The sequence below is a fragment of the Cydia splendana genome, chromosome Z, assembly GCF_910591565.1.
Source record: "Cydia splendana chromosome Z, ilCydSple1.2, whole genome shotgun sequence".
Taxonomy (NCBI): domain Eukaryota; kingdom Metazoa; phylum Arthropoda; class Insecta; order Lepidoptera; family Tortricidae; genus Cydia; species Cydia splendana.
The window spans coordinates 5,758,952-5,779,678 of record NC_085987.1 but is presented as its reverse complement, the minus strand read 5'-3'; the positions used below and the strand labels follow the sequence as shown (position 1 = coordinate 5,779,678).

At 37.0% G+C, this 20,727-nt stretch overlaps 3 protein-coding genes across 3 annotated transcripts; all 3 read left to right on the top strand.

The window, feature by feature from the left end:
* The first annotated feature begins 7,007 nt into the window (after window positions 1–7,007).
* LOC134804636 (uncharacterized) lies at window positions 7,008–8,950 on the top strand. Its single transcript, XM_063777745.1, has 4 exons — window positions 7,008–7,073; window positions 7,503–7,574; window positions 7,717–7,733; window positions 8,120–8,950. Exons 2-4 carry the CDS (start codon window positions 7,509–7,511, stop codon window positions 8,445–8,447), a joined length of 411 nt encoding a protein of 136 aa, XP_063633815.1. The 5' UTR covers window positions 7,008–7,073; window positions 7,503–7,508; the 3' UTR covers window positions 8,448–8,950.
* Window positions 8,951–12,239: 3,289 nt separating this feature from the next.
* On the top strand, window positions 12,240–15,996 carry LOC134804999 (uncharacterized). Its single transcript, XM_063778286.1, has 4 exons — window positions 12,240–12,384; window positions 14,306–14,368; window positions 15,054–15,067; window positions 15,723–15,996. The coding sequence occupies exons 1-4, from the start codon at window positions 12,331–12,333 to the stop codon at window positions 15,922–15,924; spliced, it is 333 nt and encodes a 110-aa protein (XP_063634356.1). The 5' UTR covers window positions 12,240–12,330; the 3' UTR covers window positions 15,925–15,996.
* A 1,481-nt stretch (window positions 15,997–17,477) lies between these two features.
* On the top strand, window positions 17,478–19,629 carry LOC134805002 (uncharacterized). The gene is made up of 4 exons (XM_063778290.1): window positions 17,478–17,547; window positions 17,944–18,006; window positions 19,204–19,226; window positions 19,361–19,629. Exons 1-4 carry the CDS (start codon window positions 17,494–17,496, stop codon window positions 19,554–19,556), a joined length of 336 nt encoding a protein of 111 aa, XP_063634360.1. The 5' UTR covers window positions 17,478–17,493; the 3' UTR covers window positions 19,557–19,629.
* The last annotated feature ends 1,098 nt before the right edge of the window (window positions 19,630–20,727 follow it).

The following is a 20,727-nucleotide window of genomic DNA, read 5'->3' as shown; positions in this document are numbered from 1 at the left end:
TTAGGTAGTGAATTCTTTAGGCACATTTTATACCCTATTTAAAACCTTTATACTTTTGGGTTTATTAATTGTAAATGATATACATTTTTCGAAACGTTTTGGACCAAGGTCATGTTTGGGAATTCTATAAGTCTCTGTTGCCAGTAACTGTATTTCTAAGAAGTCTTCTAACTTTAACATATAAGTGTACCTATAATTTTGATTGTCTTTTGATCATAAAAAATTCAATAATGTTAAAATTAAATGCTCTTTATTTGACCTGGGGTTTATTTATCGAACGGTACCTATTAGTCTAATATTATTAGTGTGTTGCCATGGCAACCCATACGACTTGACAGTTTGTGGACTAATAATATTAGTCTAATACCGTTCTAGAAATGGGCCCCTGATAATGACATAATATATCTGTAATCGAAATGGACTAAGATTGCCAATTCTTACCAAACTAGCTTCGATGTCCATAACAGATTTGGCTGACTATCAAACTAGACGGCCGACTAATCGGCCATCCGAGCGCTGATTGCAAATGCATTGCTAGCTTTTAGGAGAGGTTGAAGTTTTTAACTTTTAAGGTCGTATCGGGCCGAAAATACCGCGGGAAACAGTTCATTCCACCGTTTTTTCTGTGCGAAGCAGGAATTTTGGAGTTGATTAGGGGTCGATAAATGTGGTCACACCTAAACTCCTCTCTCTTGCTAGCCTGAAGTCAGGTATATCTGCCGCCTTAACAAAATCTTTTCTATCATGATGTTGATGATGTCAATTTCAAACTAGTTTTTAAACAGCTGCATCTTTGTATAAGTAATATCAGACTCGCCATACACACTTGCCATTATAACTAACCATGGAAGATCTCAATCTAGGCTAAGTAACCATTAAAGCATACTGAAGTAGAACCAAATATTTAGCGGATTAGGTATTCTTGATGTTTTTGAAATTGTTAAAATAAAATGATGATGTGACAAAATAAATATTATTTGAGAAACCTCCGAAATTTGAGGCTTATATTGAAATGACTACTAGACTCGAAAGTTGTTGAAAACGTATGAATTGACATAATATTTTTGGATTGATATTCAACCCACCTTGAAATTGTATGCGATATTGCGATCAAAGTACTAATTTGTGCAGTGTGCAGAGATTTTTTTTGCTTACAGTACAGTCGACATCAGATATATCGGGGAAGCCAATGTGTTCAGAAATACCTAAACAAAGCCTCTATTATCAAGGTGTTAAGCCCTAGTCTGTGTAGACAACTAGTCTTCTCGAAGTTTCTATACCTTGGCCTCAATATCACGTGCCGTTAATAATAGGACATTGAAATATTAAGGAAATAGCACTGGAAATAGCCGAAACTATTGTAACATATCCGTTTCCTGTAGTTGAGTAGAATTGCAATTTAATTTATAGTCCTTAAATACAAGTTAAGGGTGGGTTGCACCTTGCGCAATCACAGAACTGACCAATTTTAAATACGGCTGCGTCTGTCTGTTGTCATTACGTAGAGAACTGTCAAACATTTCACACCAGCAATTTGTTAACGATGACTTTGACAAACGGTTTTGTACAACTGGCCCTTAATATTACATACCTAATGTACATAAGAAATTATTTCAAATAATGGGCCTAATTTTATTAAAACAACCGAATTAACATAGGTACGTACGCATAAAAATTTAAAAGTGATAATTTCAAACAAAAATATTTAAAATTTTCAAAAAATATTATTTTATAAGTCATACCATTATCTTTCGTTAGACGATGAGACAAATAAAATAGTACTTTTCTTGTGTTCATTATTTCTAGAATTACTATGATGGAAAACAGTTTTAAAGTTTCATCATTATAATTTAAATTAAATTAATTAATTCATTTCCGTTGGCCTGCTTTGGCCTGTATAGTAAATTGAACAATGTAATGTTCAATATTGCTTACAATTTAAATGTTACATTTCTATATCCCTATCCCCAGCTATAGTCTGTATCTTTAGTTATTTAAATAAACGTAAACAAAATCTACCCTCAAATGGCTCCTTAAGCCAGTTGAGGGTACAAAACATTACATGATCAAATAATGTAGGTTAAAATCAGGTCGTTCATTGACAGATCCAGGCGGTTTTGTATTAAGTTAGTTAACCAATAAATATTAAAACTACCCGAAAATGAACAAATTGTGTGTTTACATTTATTTAAGCCTTTTTAAGGCAGAGGGAATATATTTCCCACCTAATTTACGAACTTTATTTCAAAGTGATAGGGTTCAATTTTGCATAATTCCTGACACCCTTATGCCTTATAAAGGGTATACCTAAAGATACAGAGTATATGCTTACAAACTCTTTTTTAAGCTCCATTATAGTTATGAAAAGCCCCAATATCCTAGAAAAATGTCGGACACGCGATCCTTTTTTTAACACTTCTAATAAAGCTGAGAATTCGATATTTTGCATGATTACATTTAATAAGTTAGTTTTAAATTCAACTGTATTTAATACAGGTTTCTGCAGGTTAGCTGTAGGGTCAAGGAGGGGACAGTGGCTCGGTAGAAAAAGGCCGGGTACAGTGCCTCACTTAATCTAATTTCAAAACGAGAGAGGCGATACTTGGGCGACTGAGTCACTGTTCGAGCTGAGCCACTGTTACCGTCTTGACCGTAGTTATCTGCCATACGCGTCAGGACCCCTACGGAGACCTTTTTGTGAAATGCCCCAATATAAACTGATCGGACTGATCCAAAGCATGCGGTCATGGTAAGTGTTGTTACATGTTTAAATCTACGGTAATACTTAATAACTGTTTAGTTGATCGTAACCATTTCACAACAAATAGGTACATAAAAAATGAATCAAAACAGATTTGTAGATGATGTTGCTCTTTGTGTTGTACATAAATAGATGTTTACTTTAGCTTGTAATAGATCAGGGGCCCATTTCTCGAACGATATTAGTCTAATATTATTAGTATGTTGTCATGGCAGACCAAACGATTTGACAGTTCGTGGACTAATAATAGTAGACTATCGTTCGAGAAATGGGCCCCTGATAATTCGCTTTGTATTAGCATAGTGATGCAAGAGACGGGATAAGAAGGCAAAGTTACCAAAATTCAATGAGCGAAATGAAAGTAAAATACTTTAGCTTTGTAGCACGACTTCATTGATCCCTTCAAATAAAATTAAGCCTAATAAGATGTAGAATCCGTGTATGCTATATTTGCTCCTACTAACCAATGACATGGGAGCGTGCCATAATTAACAGCACTTGGTGTAACCTCCTAAGGCCCACGGTCCTAACCCTAGTACTAATTGCTTCATTGTAATTTAATTAAACCATTTACGATTGGAAATAAGTTGTTTTGTTTGGTTCGACATCAAAACAAAAGAAATTCAACCATGTTTCCTTTAATATTTTAAATTCCAAGTATTAGGACGGTAAAAACGTAGAATTCGTAGACGAACTCTACTACTTAGTAGAGTCCGTCTACGAATTCTACGTTTTTAACAATAATTATTTCTGAAAAAGGTTTAATGGTACAAAAAAAGAATTCTCACAATTTCGTTACGCCATATTTCAAAGACATTTAATTTTGAGGTAGGCATTAAATCATATCAAACGATTTATAGGGGAATATAGATCTGTTATTAATCTGAATTGCTGGCTGGTCTCAAAATATAACAGTAAAAAACAAAAAATAAATAAAAAGTATATAAAACCATAAATCCAGTAACCTATACTATTTTTTTAAAGATAGGTAGCCAAAAGTCGATATGTAAGAATTTTTGTTTGATTTTAAATACGTCGACCTAGGCCTACGTCACCTTAAATTAGATATTATCTAATATTGCTTTTGAAAGGCATTATATATTACGTATAATTATTTTATAAGAACCTGTGTATAGACGTAGTTATATTTTATATAAAGGCACCTAATAAAAAAAACTTTTCACTGGATTTTATTGTGTATAATTTCACCACCACCGACACCAAGAGATCGTTTCTATTTTAATAATTTGTTATGGTTTTGATCTGTACGGATATGATGGTCGTTCTTGTCTACGTGACAGCGTGATAAAACGGTGTCCGTCACTTTCTATCCCACGGTGTTAAATAGTGACAGTTATTTTATCACGTGGATAAAGCTATCCATAATACGCCGGCAGGTTTACATGCATATCATGCACTGTTTTCACTTCATCTCGCATGATCAAATCCGAAACAAGTAGTTAAATCTGAATTGGGCTCCAAGTAGAAGTTGAATTTTCGCTAGAAGCTAAAAGAAGAATTCTGCTCTGGAATAAGCACAAGAATAATTATGTATAATAGAACAAATATTTTAATTTACAAATAAATAAGGGAGTACTTACTCAAAATAAAGATGGTCAGTATCCCAGAAGGTTGCGGGTTTGATCCGCGAACAAGACCAGTGTTAGGCTACCTTTTCACTGAGTCGTAGATGATTGCATTCTTCTCCGCTCCGCTGGATCACAACCAATGCTAGGTTAATTCCCGCACGTCTCCTCTCATCTCCATGTCAGTGGAAAGGTAGCCTAACTTGCGTCGAGTCGTCGGAAATAAAGGACATCAAAACTTATTTGCGATAGACAGAAAAAAAATATTGTAATAAATGTTCGATACGCGAAAGTTTCAAATGTTTCATCGCAAAATTGATTAGTTGCGGGTTAAGTTAAGTATCGCAATATAGCACATGAATGTAAGGTAAGTATGTTCAATTACCTTCTTACAAAAACCACATTCATAATGACTATGACACATAAAATAATCTTGTTAGTCAGTAAATTGCTTCGTCTTGTATTTGGGTTCCACAAATTATTTTACGAATGTTATAAGTTCAAATTACAATATATATTTTAATATAATGTAATATATCGGCTTGAGCCGACAAGCGTAGTTGACGGAAAAAAGTAAGAAGGTAGAATCCGTCTACGCTAAGACTGCACACTAAGTGTTACGTCATGTATGGCGTTGCTTTTTTTGCTACTCCAAGTCGGCGCATACTTAGCAACTAGGGATTGCAATCCGGTCCGGCGGATCCGGTAATCCGGCCGGATCCGGCACTTTTTTGGAGCTACCGAATCCGGTTAAAATTACCGGATCCGGACCGGATCCGGGAAGATAGAAAAAAGACCGCACACAGCACCTACTATGCGTTTTAGGTGAGAAAGATGACGGATAGAAGAAAGAAGTTAAACAGAATAAAGAACGAATGAAAAAGTCCAAATTTAGTAAAATAACAAGATATTTAATATGACTATGATTGAGAACAGAAGAGGATTTCCTCTTCTTTCTAGTTGGTGGTACGAATCAGCACGATACGACGATTACTTAAATGCTTAGAAGTAAAAATTAAAGGATGGAGATGTCATTGGAAGGCATCTATAACGACCGGTCTGGTCTAGTTCTGGGTAGTGACCATTCAGTGACCCTACCTATGAAGGCGATGGTGGGTTTGAATCTCGGCCCTTAGCATTTATTTGTGTGATGAACACAGATATTTGTTCCTGAGTCATGGGTGTTTTCTATGTATATAAGCATGTATTTATCAATATACTATAGGTACGTATATATATCGTCGCCTAGTAGTACTACCCAGCTAGGTAGTACCCATAGTACAAGCTTTGCTTGGGGCTACGAGTAGGTCGATCTACTTACATATAAGATTGTCCCCAAATACTTATTCATGGATTATTTATTTATTTAAGATTTAGGCTATAAAACTATTTTTAAGCAAGATAATATTGGAGCGCATTTCATATAATTTTGTTTAAAAGTAAAATATCTTTTTACTAGAATGGATGTCAGCGTTACAAATAATTCCATCAAAGAACAGTTACGAAAACTTGTCCTTTCAAGGAGTTCCAATTCCCATCCCATAATTATCCCAGTAACAGGCTTTGGAATCTAATCTAATTTATAATTAGGTATATTGTAAACGTAAATTTGAGCAGAATGTGAATGATTAAATATAATAAAATTAATAAATGACTTAGATTTCAAATTTTATTTTTAAATTGAGACTGACATTGTGACACTTTTTAATACTTAGGGCTCAATTAGACGATGCAGTGTAATGAAACTCGCATGCGAGTTTCATTACATTGCGGTTTTTGATCGGTCGGTTGAATTGGACGTAACCAACAGTCCGCAATGTAACTAAAATCGCATGCGAGTTCGCGCGCCGTCTAAATCAGCACTTAGTTTTATTTTATTGTTAAAAAGTTATTTCTTATTAACTTCAAATATTAGTTTTTTGAATACATTTGTAACTTGTAACCTTTGTTTCTCATATAACGCATAAAAGTTGAAAAATATGTCATTTAATTAACCTTAATATCCTTATACCTAACCGGATCCGGTCCGGCCGGATCCGGCCGGATTGAGGCCAAAATCCGGCCGGATCCGGCCGGATTGAAAATCAATCCGGTTTGCAATCCCTATTAGCAACACCGCATCAGGCCCGCTCATAGTAATAACCAGGTAATAACGCCTAAATAGAACACAACTGAAGAAGACAGCCGTCAGGTGGCAATTGAAAGTTTTCAATCTGCAGGCAGTTTTAGTTACACAACGACAAACCGTCCTCCCCCACAAGTCAACGAATTCTCGAACGGTAAATTTAGACTAATATTATTAGTCCACGAACTGGAGCTCATTTCTCGAACCATATTAGGCTAATATTATTAGTGTGTTGTCATGAAAACCCAAACGATTTGACAAGTTGTAGACTAATAATATTAGTCTAATACCGTTCGGGAAATGGGCCCCTAAGCATGGAGGCCTGGATCTTTCCGTATGGGACGCTGTGTCTGGGCTTCACGGATCAGGAAAGGAGTCTATGTCTTCTATTTATATAGTACAAAATAATGTAGAATTGCTACAAAATCGAGACACTCGCGCTTAGCCAATATATCGGGAAATGACAACACAATTTGTGTTATCTTATGTATCAATAATGGATAAAATTAGGCACGCTCTCGTGTCCTGCTTGTATTTCTTATAAATTCGTACTTAGAAATTATGAGATTCCACTTTCCAAGCACACTCTTCTCTACTTCAGGTTCGTAATGCAATTTTATAACCCTATTTGTGATTTTATCGACCATAATTATGAAGATAGGACTATCTAGGCTATTTTGTGAACATTGAAGGGAAAACTAATAAACAGGTTCCACTAATCGGATGAAGAAAGCGCAAATTAGTCAAATGAATTAAAATTTCTATTCATAAGTACAGAGTTTTTGTTTTCTTTCTCAGAATCGTAGGCATTCTCTGGCTTGTAACACATTTATGAATAACGCCATTAGCGTGTGATGGATACTAAGGGGTCATCCATTAATTACATCACACAGTATAGATTTTTAGACCCCCTTTTGTCATACTTTTTCGTGAACGCGTTATTATTTGTCTTAATCTGTCATTTTGACTTATCCGTGGGCTAGTATAGGTATAGTTTTAGGCTTAAGGGGATACATTTTTGTTTGTCCAGTTGACAATGGTTCGAGGAATGCTGTTCTTGTTCGCCGCGGCGCTGCTGTTGATCGCTGTCACGAATGTACAAGTACGTTGCTAAAACTTCCTACGAATACACAAATGATAGATTTTTACCTCAAGAAACAGTTTTATTCTTGTGTGTTATAAGATACTAATGTTCCTTACTAGTTTTTATATAATTATTATTTATGCACATATTTTCTTTGCAGTGTGAAGATGATGACGGGTATGGAATTCTGTTTCCATTATTCCTTTATTTTTCTATAGTTTTCTTAAAGATTGAACTGACACAATATAAGCTAATTAAAAGAGTAATCTTAGCCAATTAGATAGTAATTTAAAGGCAATGGTAAAAATTAAGTGATACATTGACAGTTCATAAATAGGATGACTCAAGCTAGAACGATCCAGGTCCGGACCGAGGCGTTCTACACTTTGTTTTCTATGATGAGATCGGACTGATTGGTGATCACGTGATGCTTTTTAAAGAAAACTGAAGTATTGGATGACTTAGCCCAGACCAGGTCGATCCAGCGTGAATCGTCCTATAATCGACTTGAGAGTGCTGTTATAACTTTGTGAATTTTAAATTTCGGTTTTATGTCATCGCAGGCCAGTGCACCACAGGGTCATCGACGCTCTTCTATATTTAGATAGGGCGGATACAGAATGGGAAAAGGTTCAACCGAAGAGAGCGGGACGGCAGTTATATACCTGGGTTGAAAGACGTGATGATGCATCGCTAGATTTAGACAGAGCGGATGCGGATGCGGAGGTTCAACCAAAGGGCGGACGGCAGTTATATACCTGGGTTGAAAGACGTGATGTCGCATCGCTAGATTTAGACAGAGCGGATGCGGAAGCGGAGAAGGTTCAAAAGGGAGCGAGACGTCAGTTTTATAAATGGATTAACAGACGTGATGACGCACTGCTAGATTAGATTAGAGGAAAACGTCGCCTTTCTGAACTTGAACTGCATAACTAATTCGAAACTTCAAAAAAGAGCCCGTCTAAGCTAACTTAGCATTGACTTGAACAGAGCGAAGTGCAGGAGTGTCATTATTTTAATATCATATTTTCATTGAAAATTTTGATATGAATTATGACAATACCACACAATGTATTTGCAAATGATATGAAGAGTTAGCTTGGTCCAACTTCAACTCTGACCGGCTTGGCAGTGAGACAATGTGACAGCGTCTTAAATACTAAAACACATTCGAATTTCACGTTTATTGTGACGTATGATAGCGCGTCCACACTATATTGCTGGGCAAGTCAGTGCAGCGGCCCATTTTTCGAACGGTATTAGCCTAATATAATTAGTTTGGCCTTCGTGGAATAGTAATATTAGTCTAATAGCGTTCGAGAAATAGGCCCCAGAGCTAACTTAAACGGACTCCAGTTATTGCATTGCATACTTACAATAAATATATCCTGAAATATGTGTTTACTTATTTTCCCCTTTCTTATTTTAAAGTAGGTAGTCACTTTTGAGTGCGCTTTTTTGTCAAACTAGCTGTCTATTTCTGGTTATTTGGTAAAGATACTACAGAACCGAAATTGTTATTAAAATCTATGTATAATACTACTTCTAGTAAACCTACGATTAGTTTACTGCTGAGGCTGTAAAACTGTCCGATATTAATAAAACGCCTTTTGGTGATTCTAAAGCAATGTCAGCATACCATATAAATCATCTAAAAATAGGTTATATTCAGTCAAGTATTGTCGTGAGCAGCACTATTACTGGAACCAAACACACCAAGTAGTCGGTCAAAAAACCAACAACAAGTTCCGGATGACTAGACAATTAGGATAGACAATTGTGAAATTATTATACCTAATTAAATTTGATATCACATTATGGAGATTGAACATTTAAAAGAACAATAGGAAATGCATAAATAAATTGCTCTTATAAGAAATATCATCTTTCTTAGCCTAATTATCAGAGAAATTTATTAAATATAAGACGATTTAAAAGTGCTTGATATTAGGCCTACTTAGGTACTTGAATAAATAATAGGTATTTTGACTACGAGTGTAAGTTTGATTTTGACTGAGTGACTATCGAGATTTGGTGAGTCGGCGCTTGCAGGAAACCTGGGTCGCCTGCACATTGGAGACCCACGGGATTGAGCGCTAGAGGTACCTTTGCCTTAACACATTGAACGCCGGGAACCCGCTCGGCGGGTTCTCTGTTCGTAGTCGCTTTCTTCAAAAACGCTGGGATCGGCAACGAGCGTAGCGCTACGAAATTTGTTATAGTAAATGTGTTAAAAAAATCCATATAAGTAGGTATAATTCGTTATTGATGTTGTTGAAGCTTCAATTCAAAAGTATGTAGGTAGGTATCTGCAATAATTTAATTTTTAAATATAAATAGACATATTTCTTTTTGTAAGGGCGTCCGCTAGCTGACGCGCGTGCACGGAGAGGGCGCATACCTAACTTAAATCCGTCGCACGCGTCCCGCGCAAGAGAGCCTACCGCGAACCACGTTCGACGTGTTGCCTCTCTATCGCACTTGTAAATTCGTACGTAAGTGTGACAGGGAGGCAACCTAATTTTCGTTAACCCGCTCACCCGCTCCGTGCAACGCGCCAGCTGGCGGGCGCCCTCTAGCTAGCATCGGAGAATGGTAGATACTTTTGACGTATAGTCTGATAGGTAGGTACGCTACTTTTGGTGCTGGAGCCCATTTCTCGAACGGTATTAGACTAATATTATTAGTCCACGAACTGTCAACTCGTTTGGGTTACCATGGCAACACACTAATAATATTAGACTAATACCGTTCGAGAAATGGGCCCCCGAGTGTACCTATATCAACCTCAGAGTGTTCCTCTCACACTGACATAGGTACTTTTTTTAACACATGCTTTATCAGACATTTAAAAGAAGTTGTTAGATTTCTGAATACAATTTAAAGTTTATCAACATGACAAACCAATCAATAAAAAATTGATTTGTTTCGGTTTTAAATAACACATTCAATTAAGTAGGTATATTAGGTAGGTATAATAGTTACAATGATATATCCTAACTAAAATATGCTAAATAATTGGAAACATTATTTCAATTATCTCTAATAATATATGTCTTTTATTTGGGTTCCATAAGTAATTTTTTGAAATAATTTATTTCGAAAATCCGTCTCCAATTTACTTATAACTGTATTTTAGTGTCGTCGGATGTAAGCCCGATAATTATGCCAAAAATTGCAGAAAAAATGGTGGAATATAAAATATTTTTATTATGTAATGCATGCCGGGGTAATATAATAAAAAATCCGGGCAAGTGCGAGTCGGACTCGCGCACGAAGGGTTCCGTACCATAATGCAAAAAACGGCAAAAAAAACGGTCACCCATCCAAGTACTGACCCCGCCCGACGTTGCTTAACTTCGGTCAAAAATCACGTTTGTTGTATGGGAGCCCCACTTAAATCTTTATTTTCTTCTGTTTTTAGTATTTGTTGCTATAGCGGCAACAGAAATACATCATCTGTGAAAATTTCAACTGTCTAGCTATCACGGTTCGTGAGATACAGCCTGGTGACAGACAGACGGACGGACAGCGGAGTCTTAGTAATAGGGTCCCGTTTTACCCTTTGGGTACGGAACCCTAAAAATTACATATATACGAGTACATTACACTAGATTAAAATTATTGCAATCATTTTTAGTCCATGATCAAAAACCCCTAACCAGTGGCGTAGCGTGAACTAAAATAGCTGTGGGCGAAATCACATCTGCGAGGCCCTTTTCTGTCACTGTACCCGAAATGGCCTCGCGCGAGGCCCCCCTTGGGTCGCGAGGCCGTGGGCGACGGCCCACTTCGCCCACGCCTACCTACGCCACTGCCCTTCTTCCTAAACTGTTACCGGACTGATACGACCTTCAAGCCCTAAAAATAAGAGCTTTCTCCCAACCTAAAGGCGCGCAACGTACTTGCAACCTATCTAGTATTGCAAGTATCCAAGGGTGACATTAATTGCTTACCATCAGGCGACGATCATTGCTTATCAACTCGTTTTCCTCCTATATCATAAAAAAAATAGATTATATACATAATAGAGAATTATAGGGTAATACGCCACTAACTGGCCACTCCTATTCACCTATAAACAGAATTCATTTTTAGGGTTCCGTACCCAAAGGGTAAAACGGGACCCTATTACTAAGACTTCGCTGTCCGTCCGTCCGTCCGTCCGTCCTTCCGTCCGTCCGTCTGTCACCAGGCTGTATCTCACGAACCGTGATAGCTAGACAGTTGAAATTTTCACAGATGATGTATTTCTGTTGCCGCTATAACAACAAATACTAAAAACAGAATAAAATAAAGATTTAAATGAGGCTCCCATACAACAAACGTGATTTTTGACCAAAGTTAAGCAACGTCGGGAGTGGTCAGTATTTGGATGGGTGACCGTTTTTTTTTTTGCTTTTTTTTGTTTTTTTTTTTGCATTATGGTACGGAACCCTTCGTGCGCGAGTCCGACTCGCACTTGCCCGGTTTTAGTATAAGGTTTCAATAACTGGCCAGCCTTCAATAACTAGCCACCTTATACTAAAATGAATTCTGTTTATAGGTGAATAGAATTCATTTTTATTTAGGGTGGCGAGTTACTAATAGGTGGCCAGTTACTGGAGAATTACTACAATAAAATAAACCCTGTTATTCCATTTTCAAAGACTGATATTATTTCATCCACAGAAATCGAATCTGACTCGTGCTTAGCAAATTTCCTTGAATTGACATAAACACAATGAATACAATTCGACACGCTCTCGCGTTCGTATATAATTAGCGTAAGTGGATGTTTCTATGCCACACGAATTGTAAATCCTACGAGCCTGCATCTTTACTTCAGGTAACTAATAGTTATTGTTTAGACAAACATTATTACTTTTTTTTGGGCTTTTATGGTCAACCCACTTAAATACCATTTAGAGTCTGTGCGGAAAGTAAAGAGTCGTGGAATGTAAGGGAGCCCATACATTTCACGACTCTTCTCTTTCCGCACAGACTATAAAGATATTTGATAAACTTCCTCTTGCCTATTCTTCTTCTTCTTCTACCATGTCAAACATTCGCTGGGTTTAAAAAACAGTAGGTCATTTTATTAATAGGGTAGACCGAGGCGAATCGGATCACTGGGGAAATCGGATCAAAATAAGCATTTCTGTAAAATTTGAAAGATCACGGTTAGTTACAGCCAGTCAATCAGCGTCCCGCGTTTGCTCTGTTCCTAACGCATGTCGCCACAGTTACTGCCATTGGAAAAGACTCACGCGTCGGCTACGGTGACACTTCCCGATGAGTCGCTCGTACCTAGTACAGGTGTATTGTGATTTTACCGCCGATGTAAAAAATGTGCAAATACAGTCCGTGATAAAAGTAAACGCAAAAGGCTAAAGGTTTGTAATTGTTGTTACTTATTGTTAAAGGCGCATAGTGTTTCCTGATTTGATTTTGTTTTTATTGTATTTAAAGGTATATTTCCGTTACACGAAAATAATTCAAACATATGATATGGGGTTATTCGGATCATCTGATTGGGGGCGATTCGGATCACATTAGAAAACAAGGTTTTTGGACGTTTTTTTGGGCTATTTTATGTTCGCATGTTTTAGATGGTGCGTACGTATAAAAAGAAGAGGTATCAGGGGGAATGGTCGGGAGAAAATATGACTACAGCTGCTAATAAGGTTTTAACGAGACCGCTGTCCCTACGTAGAGTCATTTGTTACCAACAACTAATTTTCTCATATGGGGTGAATGTGTGATTTTTCATGTTTTGGTTTGCAAAAGTTTACAGTTTTTGTTTATTTTCATTTGAGTTATTCGATTTTGTTGGTAAATGGCCATTAGCATGTTTTGGATTTATTGTTAATATATATAGTGGCATATAGGAGTGATATTATGTTGCACTTTCTGTAGGTGGCGTGATAAAAAATTTAACTGGAAAGGAGGAATAAAAATAATGGTCAAATGCAACATTAAAGATACCAATGATAGTTGATCTCAATTATTTGACCTTTGTGATTCTTAATCATATGATTAACATTGTTAACCATTGTTAATTAAGATTTTATGACAGAGTTTTTTTGATCCGTTTTACCCCTTAAAATGGGGCGAATCGGATTTTTAACGAGGTTTTGTATTTTATTTTTCATAATTCATATTTAAGTTTTATTTTATGTCTGAACCTTGGATTCCGTTCATTAATAAACAATTTATCCAACTGAATATTAATAAAAACAGTATCACCTTAAAAAAATATTTATTGACCGTCAAACAAAAAATGATCCGATTCGCCTCGGTCTACCCTAATGGGATTCGTGAGCGTATCCAACATTGTGGATTTGGTATAAGTTACAGTATAATTTTAATAATAAAAGCGAAGTTGAGGACGGGTGCAGAATATTGAGGGTGGGTTAGATTTTTTTGCCTTCAACCTATTTTTAAACAACTTCTACCTTACGGTATCAGATAATCAGAGTTTAGTGCAGAGGTTGCTTAGCTGGCAAGATAATTTATTTAAGCTTAGATTAAATTAAAAAGTGGAAAAAATACTGTCTTGGGTGAGACGAACTCACGGCCTCTGGATCGATACTCCAGCGCTCTGCCATCTGAGCCACCGAGACCTCATCCATAGCCAGCAAAAGCATAGTCTTTTCCACTTTTAAATGTATTCTAAGCTTAATAGCATCGTTCGCAGACGTTACTGCTTGTTAAAAATTAAAATTAATGATTTAAGTTAACTTATTGACCCTTTCCTTTCCGTATAGATAAAAATGGTTCGAGGACTGTTCGTGATCGCCTTGGTGCTGCTGGCGGCCGCTGTCGTACAAGTGCGTGTTTTACTTCCTATTTTATTTGCTTTATTATATAAATTTAACCGCGACTTTAAATTTAAATGCGCTTCGTCATTGTGAACCTTGTCGGAATGCACGAAGGCACAGATTAAATAATAGTACTAGATTCACTCTCTAACAAAACGCGTATGTTACGATTAGGACAGATATGACCGCTAGGTGGCGACTGCGCCACGCGCGGCTTATCGCTAGCCACTAAAATTGGTGTGGAACGGACATCCGTACCAAGTACATACTTGTAGCTACCTGTTGCAAAGCGAAGAAATCGCGGAATGAGCCACGCCTGACGAAGGTTGATATTAGGCTGCAGCCTCGCGCGTCTTACGTATAGGACGGTCAAAGGGTTATGAAAGGACTGTCAAAGGGTTGTGACTAAATATTTAACTGGATACATTTCATACATTCGGCGCGATTCGGGAAATGAATTAGACATTCACTAGATAAGAAATAGTAAAGATATGTGACGTTCCACGGCAAAAGGTACCTTATGGCGGCTGGCGCTTACGCTATTATTAACGCCGCTCCAATATTCAGCCAGGGCAATGGTACCTTTTTCCGTGGAACGTCACATATCTTTACTATTTCATATCTAGTGCATCTCTAATTCATTTCCCGAATCGCGCCGCTAGTCGATTAACGTGATTATATTTTTTCTTTGCAGAGTCAGAATCAATGGTAAGTATGTAAAATAGGGTGATTTTTGAAAAATAGTACCCAAGTAAACAACATGACATTAATAATGTAACCACAAATTATGTAAAATAAAATAAGTTTAAGTATAAATTAAGGCAACATTTAAGCATAAACAAGAGTCACAGAGCTGGGTAAGTTTTATTAATTTCGGTCTATGTTAAAAGAAATGGCGCCATATTGTCTACGATTGACGAAAAAAAAACAGTCTTAATTTGTTACCTAATTATGTGGTCCTATTCATCATTATCATTTCCCCCGTTAACCAAATGCAATATCTTCTATTATAGCAAAAACGAGTAAATAACAAAATATAATATGGACAATATCTACATTTTAAGTGTTGAATTGAATGAATGATAATGTGTATATAGAAATGTTACATTTAAATGAATACAGGTACACTTTAAGTTTACATAATGGCCGTAATGCCGGTCAATGCCACTGTAGGAGAGGGGCAGCAATATAATTATGCGCGTAGAATAGAGATAGGAAATAGCAGGTACAATGTTCGAAATTCTTCGTGCTTATCTAGCGTCGGGACTTTACCTTATCTAGAAGATTACCGCGCAACTTCTATTCTACCCGCCTAAGATAACTAGTTAACCTGTTTTTAAACAGTTGTTATACTTAATTGCAGGTTAGAACGCAGAGCAATCAACGCACTCCTGCATTTAGATAGAGCGGACGCACAAGCGCAAGCGGCAGCACGCGCTTACGCGGAAGCAACCGCGGAAGCCACATCACGCGCGGAAGCGTATGCACGGGCGATAGCGACCATGGCCCAGGATCGGCAATACAGGCGTCAAACTAATGTTAGGATTTTGCTTGCATCACGTTGACACGGTTGGATCTAATTTCTTTGCCAATGACTAAGTATAATATTTTACTGTAATTATACTTATTTGCTGGAATATGTCGTTATTTACTTTCCCCTTCCTATCACAAAATCAAGACTATGCCATTTAGTTTCTTTACACGTATTTACCCATAAGGTAAATGCCCAATAGATGGCACCTTGCTGTCACCTCTATTGACAATGACTTAAGTTTCAAGGTGACATGTAGGTACTGGGACCGCGTCGAGCACCAGTACGTTTACCTTACCCCGAAGTTAACGGAATTCAATAAAAACACGGTGTACTATTATATTAATGAGTTCTCTTTAGGTACTTTTTTTGGTATTATAGATAAAATATAAATAGGCGTGCAAAATATCTATGCAAGAAATATAACGAAATAAATCAAAGTGGCGGTAACAGGCATTCTAAACTAGTCGTATACATAAGATGGCGAGTATACTCTTGCAGACGTGGCCCATACACTATTCTCTCTCCGTAATTCAGTTTAAAGAAAACTAGTGATTCACATAGAATCTTACATACTTGCGCCGAGATTGTTGCCGGTCCCATATTGGGATACCCTCCTCCAATTAAGGGGGGACTTAAATCTTCTCGAGGCAGTGAAGGGTTGGAGCCGAGCCGGTGTAGCTTTATTTGACGTTCATAAGCGCATTGTAATATGCCTACTTGAATAATAAACTCTCTTTATCTTTGTCTTCGTCATTTAAGAGGTTTCGAATTTGGTATAATCTTTCACAGGTTTTCAGACAGCAAACAAGCTGTCAATCACGAACCCTAGGTTTCTAGCCTCCTCCACACGTTCTATTTAATTACCACCATTTTTTTTGGGTTTAGCTCCAAAAATTTCGATGTTAGAGCTTTGGAACCTAATCATGAATTTTGGTTTAAAAGAAAAAATATGCGTAATATATTGAAACATTATTTCGATTTATCTTTAACACTGTCTTTTATTTGGGTTCCGTAAGTAATTTTATATTTACGTAGTAATATAAATATATTTCGGAAATCTGTCCTGAACTTACTATTTTAATGTCGCCGGATGTCACCCGATAATTACCTATATCAAAAGTTGCAGATAAATAGTTGTATTGTTACGAATGTTGATAAGCTCATCATTCTGAGCGGAATAAACACGTTAACCAAATTAGGGACAGCAAAAATGTACGTTAATTTATGTTGAGTTACCTCGAGTTAACGCTTAGTGAAATTGCGCTTGATAATCGTATTTTCCGAACAAATTTTGTCAAAAAAAAAAGAAACAAATAACAAATGGGTTAAAGAGTGACATAAAACACACTAATATAAATTCTTTTTTACGACTTTCAAGTAAAAGCGATATTTTAAAACATCAATACCTATATAATTTCATTCAATTGACATAAACACAATACTCACAGTTTTAAATTTAGCAAGCACGTTTACGCGTCAAAATGCAATTAACATACAAGCAATAAAAATCATCAACAATTACAAAATACAATTGCAAATAAAAATTCATAAACACAATGAATACCATTCGACACGCTCTCGTGTTCGTATATAATAACGTATGTGGCAATTTCAGATGCCACACGAATCCTACGAGCCTACATTTTTACTTCAGGTATTGTAATATTTAATCGCGGATCATGAATTTTCAAGACTTATGTACTTACATATAGGTACCTACCATAAACTTCTTCCTGAACTTAAGAAACGAATCAAAAGATTTTTATTGAATATACATAACTTTTTATGGGTCATACTTTTTAAGCGTGAGTGGGTTCCAATTTTGCGTCTAAGATACTTGCAAGTATCATAGATAGTTCTGCAAGTTCATATTAAACCAAAGAAAAATAAATTATAAATATAACGATAGACCTTTCTTTGTCCCTGGTACAGCTAAGGTAAGGTACCTTAGTTATACTTCCACAATGTCATGTTAAAGTTGGTACAGAGTTAGCTAAGCTGAAAAATATTGCATTTAGCTTATTAACGTTACCTTTTCCTTTCCGTATAGATAAAAATGGTTCGAGGGCTGTTCGTGATCGCCCTAGTGCTGCTGGCGGCCGCTGCTGTACAAGTACGTGTTTTATCTTCCCCTTGTATTTGGCTTTATTATTACGGGAAAGAAACCGGTGGGTCGGCCCAGGTATTGTTCAGAAGACAGTTTGACCGCGGATCTGCTTCAGCTTCGCGTCAGTAACTGGCAGGAAGTTGCGCAGGATCGGTAAAGGTGGCACGCTCTCGTTTCGGAGGCCATTGAGATTCTCTTTGGATCGCACGCTCGCACGCTCTTGCGCTAATAGGCTAGCGGTAAGAGCGTGCGACTTTAAATCCGGAGGTAATACGGGTTCAAACCCCGGCTCGCACCAAAGCTGAACTTTAGTAGGTACGATATATCATTTGTTATTTACTAGTCGCTTTTCGTTAAAGGAAAACATCATGATAGCTAGTTTGTTAGTGCACGACACCTTGCACTTTGTGACTATGCGCTGAAACTTGGCACAGTTGATTCTTAGCTGGTCATGAGCAGATACAGACCGGGAGACCTCGAGAGCCACGTCTCATTTAGTGGGGGGGAAGGGGGGAAAGTTCGACGTCGCCGCGCTTCACTTGGAGCAACATTTTTCTAAAACTGTACCTATTAGGGCATGTGATATATCATTTTCGGATAAATTAAGGATGAGGATTTTTTTTTGGAACCAAAACAATGCACTTTCTAACAAAAAAAAACATAAAGTAGAAAAGACAAAAAAACGTATCTTGGATTTTTTCATAATTACCAATTTTTTTTATAGTGTAGTAGGAATCTGAAAATAAAAAATATAGTTGTAAAGCTACACTTATTACGTTTAAGAAAATATATAGTTTATTATACAAAACTGTTGTTACATGGGAGATAAAAAATAATATTAAGCGTGGGCCAGAGTGATCTCAATACAAAATATTATTAATGTGGGAAAGTTACTTATAATTTGTTCTACAATCGTTTATTTTTTTAGTTTTTCGTAAATAACTCGTAAACGGTAGCCCACAGCAAAAAAATATCTTTTACGTAAATAATTTGTTTCAGATTTCTTATAAAATAAGTGCTACTTTTTTTCGCTAAGATCAATATTAAAAAAAATATTGAAGGGAGAAAATAAATACTAAGGTCCCCTTTTTTAGTAATTCGTAAATAGCTCGTTAAGGATGGCCAATAGCAATTTTTTCCTCTTGTTACAGGCCACACCCGGTATAATATGTTGATTAACGTGACTATTATTTATCTTCGCAGAGTTTGCAGAGTCAGAAAGAATGGTATGTAGATAGAACCAATATACAATCATTTTGAATTTGAATCACCGCTTTACCACCAGATTACTGCAAAACTTCTTTTCCACTCACCTTAGATAACTGGGCGACCTGTTTTTAACAAGTTTTTATAACCGCAGGTTAGAACGCCGGGCAATCGACGCACTCTTGCATTTAGAAGGAGCGGACGCACAAGCGCAAGCGGCAGTACGCGCTTACGAGGAAGCACACGCGGAAGCACACGCGGAAGCGAATGCACGCACGCAAGCGACAGCGGCCGCGTATCAACCTTACAGACGTCAAACCAATATTAGGGTTTTACTTGCACAACGTTGACAAGGTTGGATCTGATTTATTTGCCGATGACTAAGTATAATAATATTTTACTCTAATTATACTTAAGTATTTGCTGGAATAAGTATGTCGATATTTATTTTCCCCTTCCTACCACAAAATGTAGAGAAACGCGACCATCCAAGACGAAAATTGCCGAATAAAGGATGACTCACGCTAGACCGGCCAGAGCCCGGGCCGAGGCGTCCGACGCGTCATTTTCTTTGACGGCTGATCGGTTATTACGTAGTGCCTTCAATAGAAAACGAAGCTCCGGTAGCTCTGGCCCGGCTCCGGCCCGGCCCCAGCCCGGTCTAGCGAGAGTTATTCTTAAAATGGTGTTCATTTACATAAATAAGTAGATTAAAGAGTTCTCTTTCACTTTTAATGAAATAGTTTATTGTTAATTTTTATACGAAGAAAATATTTAGAAATAGGTTGATAATTAGGGCGAGCGAAGCGAGCCCTATCACTATTCGACAAACTATGCATTTGTTAGCGACGCTACGACAAGACGCGGATAATTATAAGTTAGATTAAGATCAAATTCGATTAAGACTGTATTCTCAATAAAGATTTATTTGATAGGTAGGGAAAACCGCGATTAGATTGTCAGTAGTCATAAGTATTCAAAATATCCGTTATTTAACTCGTAGGTTCGTAATAAGTTTTAGGTCACCCAGTAAGTTAGGAAAAAACATGGTTAAACCTATTTCCCAATTCCCAAGTAATCACTATAAACTTAGTAAAATAATGTAGGCTCTGTCATTGGTTAACCAAAGAAAGGCGGATCAAGACAAGGAAGTCTCAATATGAAAGGGACAGAATGACCGCTTCTCATTGGTCGGCCAAATTCGAGCTCAGCGCTCCGATACAGCGTAATTTTCACTTAGAAACATACACGTTTCATTAATTAATTCGTAACCTGTTAAAGTTACATCATAACAATATTTGTAGATATTATAGGTCGTTAGCCTAGTCACCTAGTTAGATAAGAATCATAAGGCAGTCACAGGTAGACAAAGGCCTGCGAGTCGGCAAAAGGGCCATAAACCATCCATTGTATTCATTTCGGCCGCTTTCCTATCTATTGTAAGCCAAGTCGTAAGGACTAGTGAACTTGTTATCGTTTGTTTTTATAACTAATGAACGTAGTTAACTATTTGTAATAGTT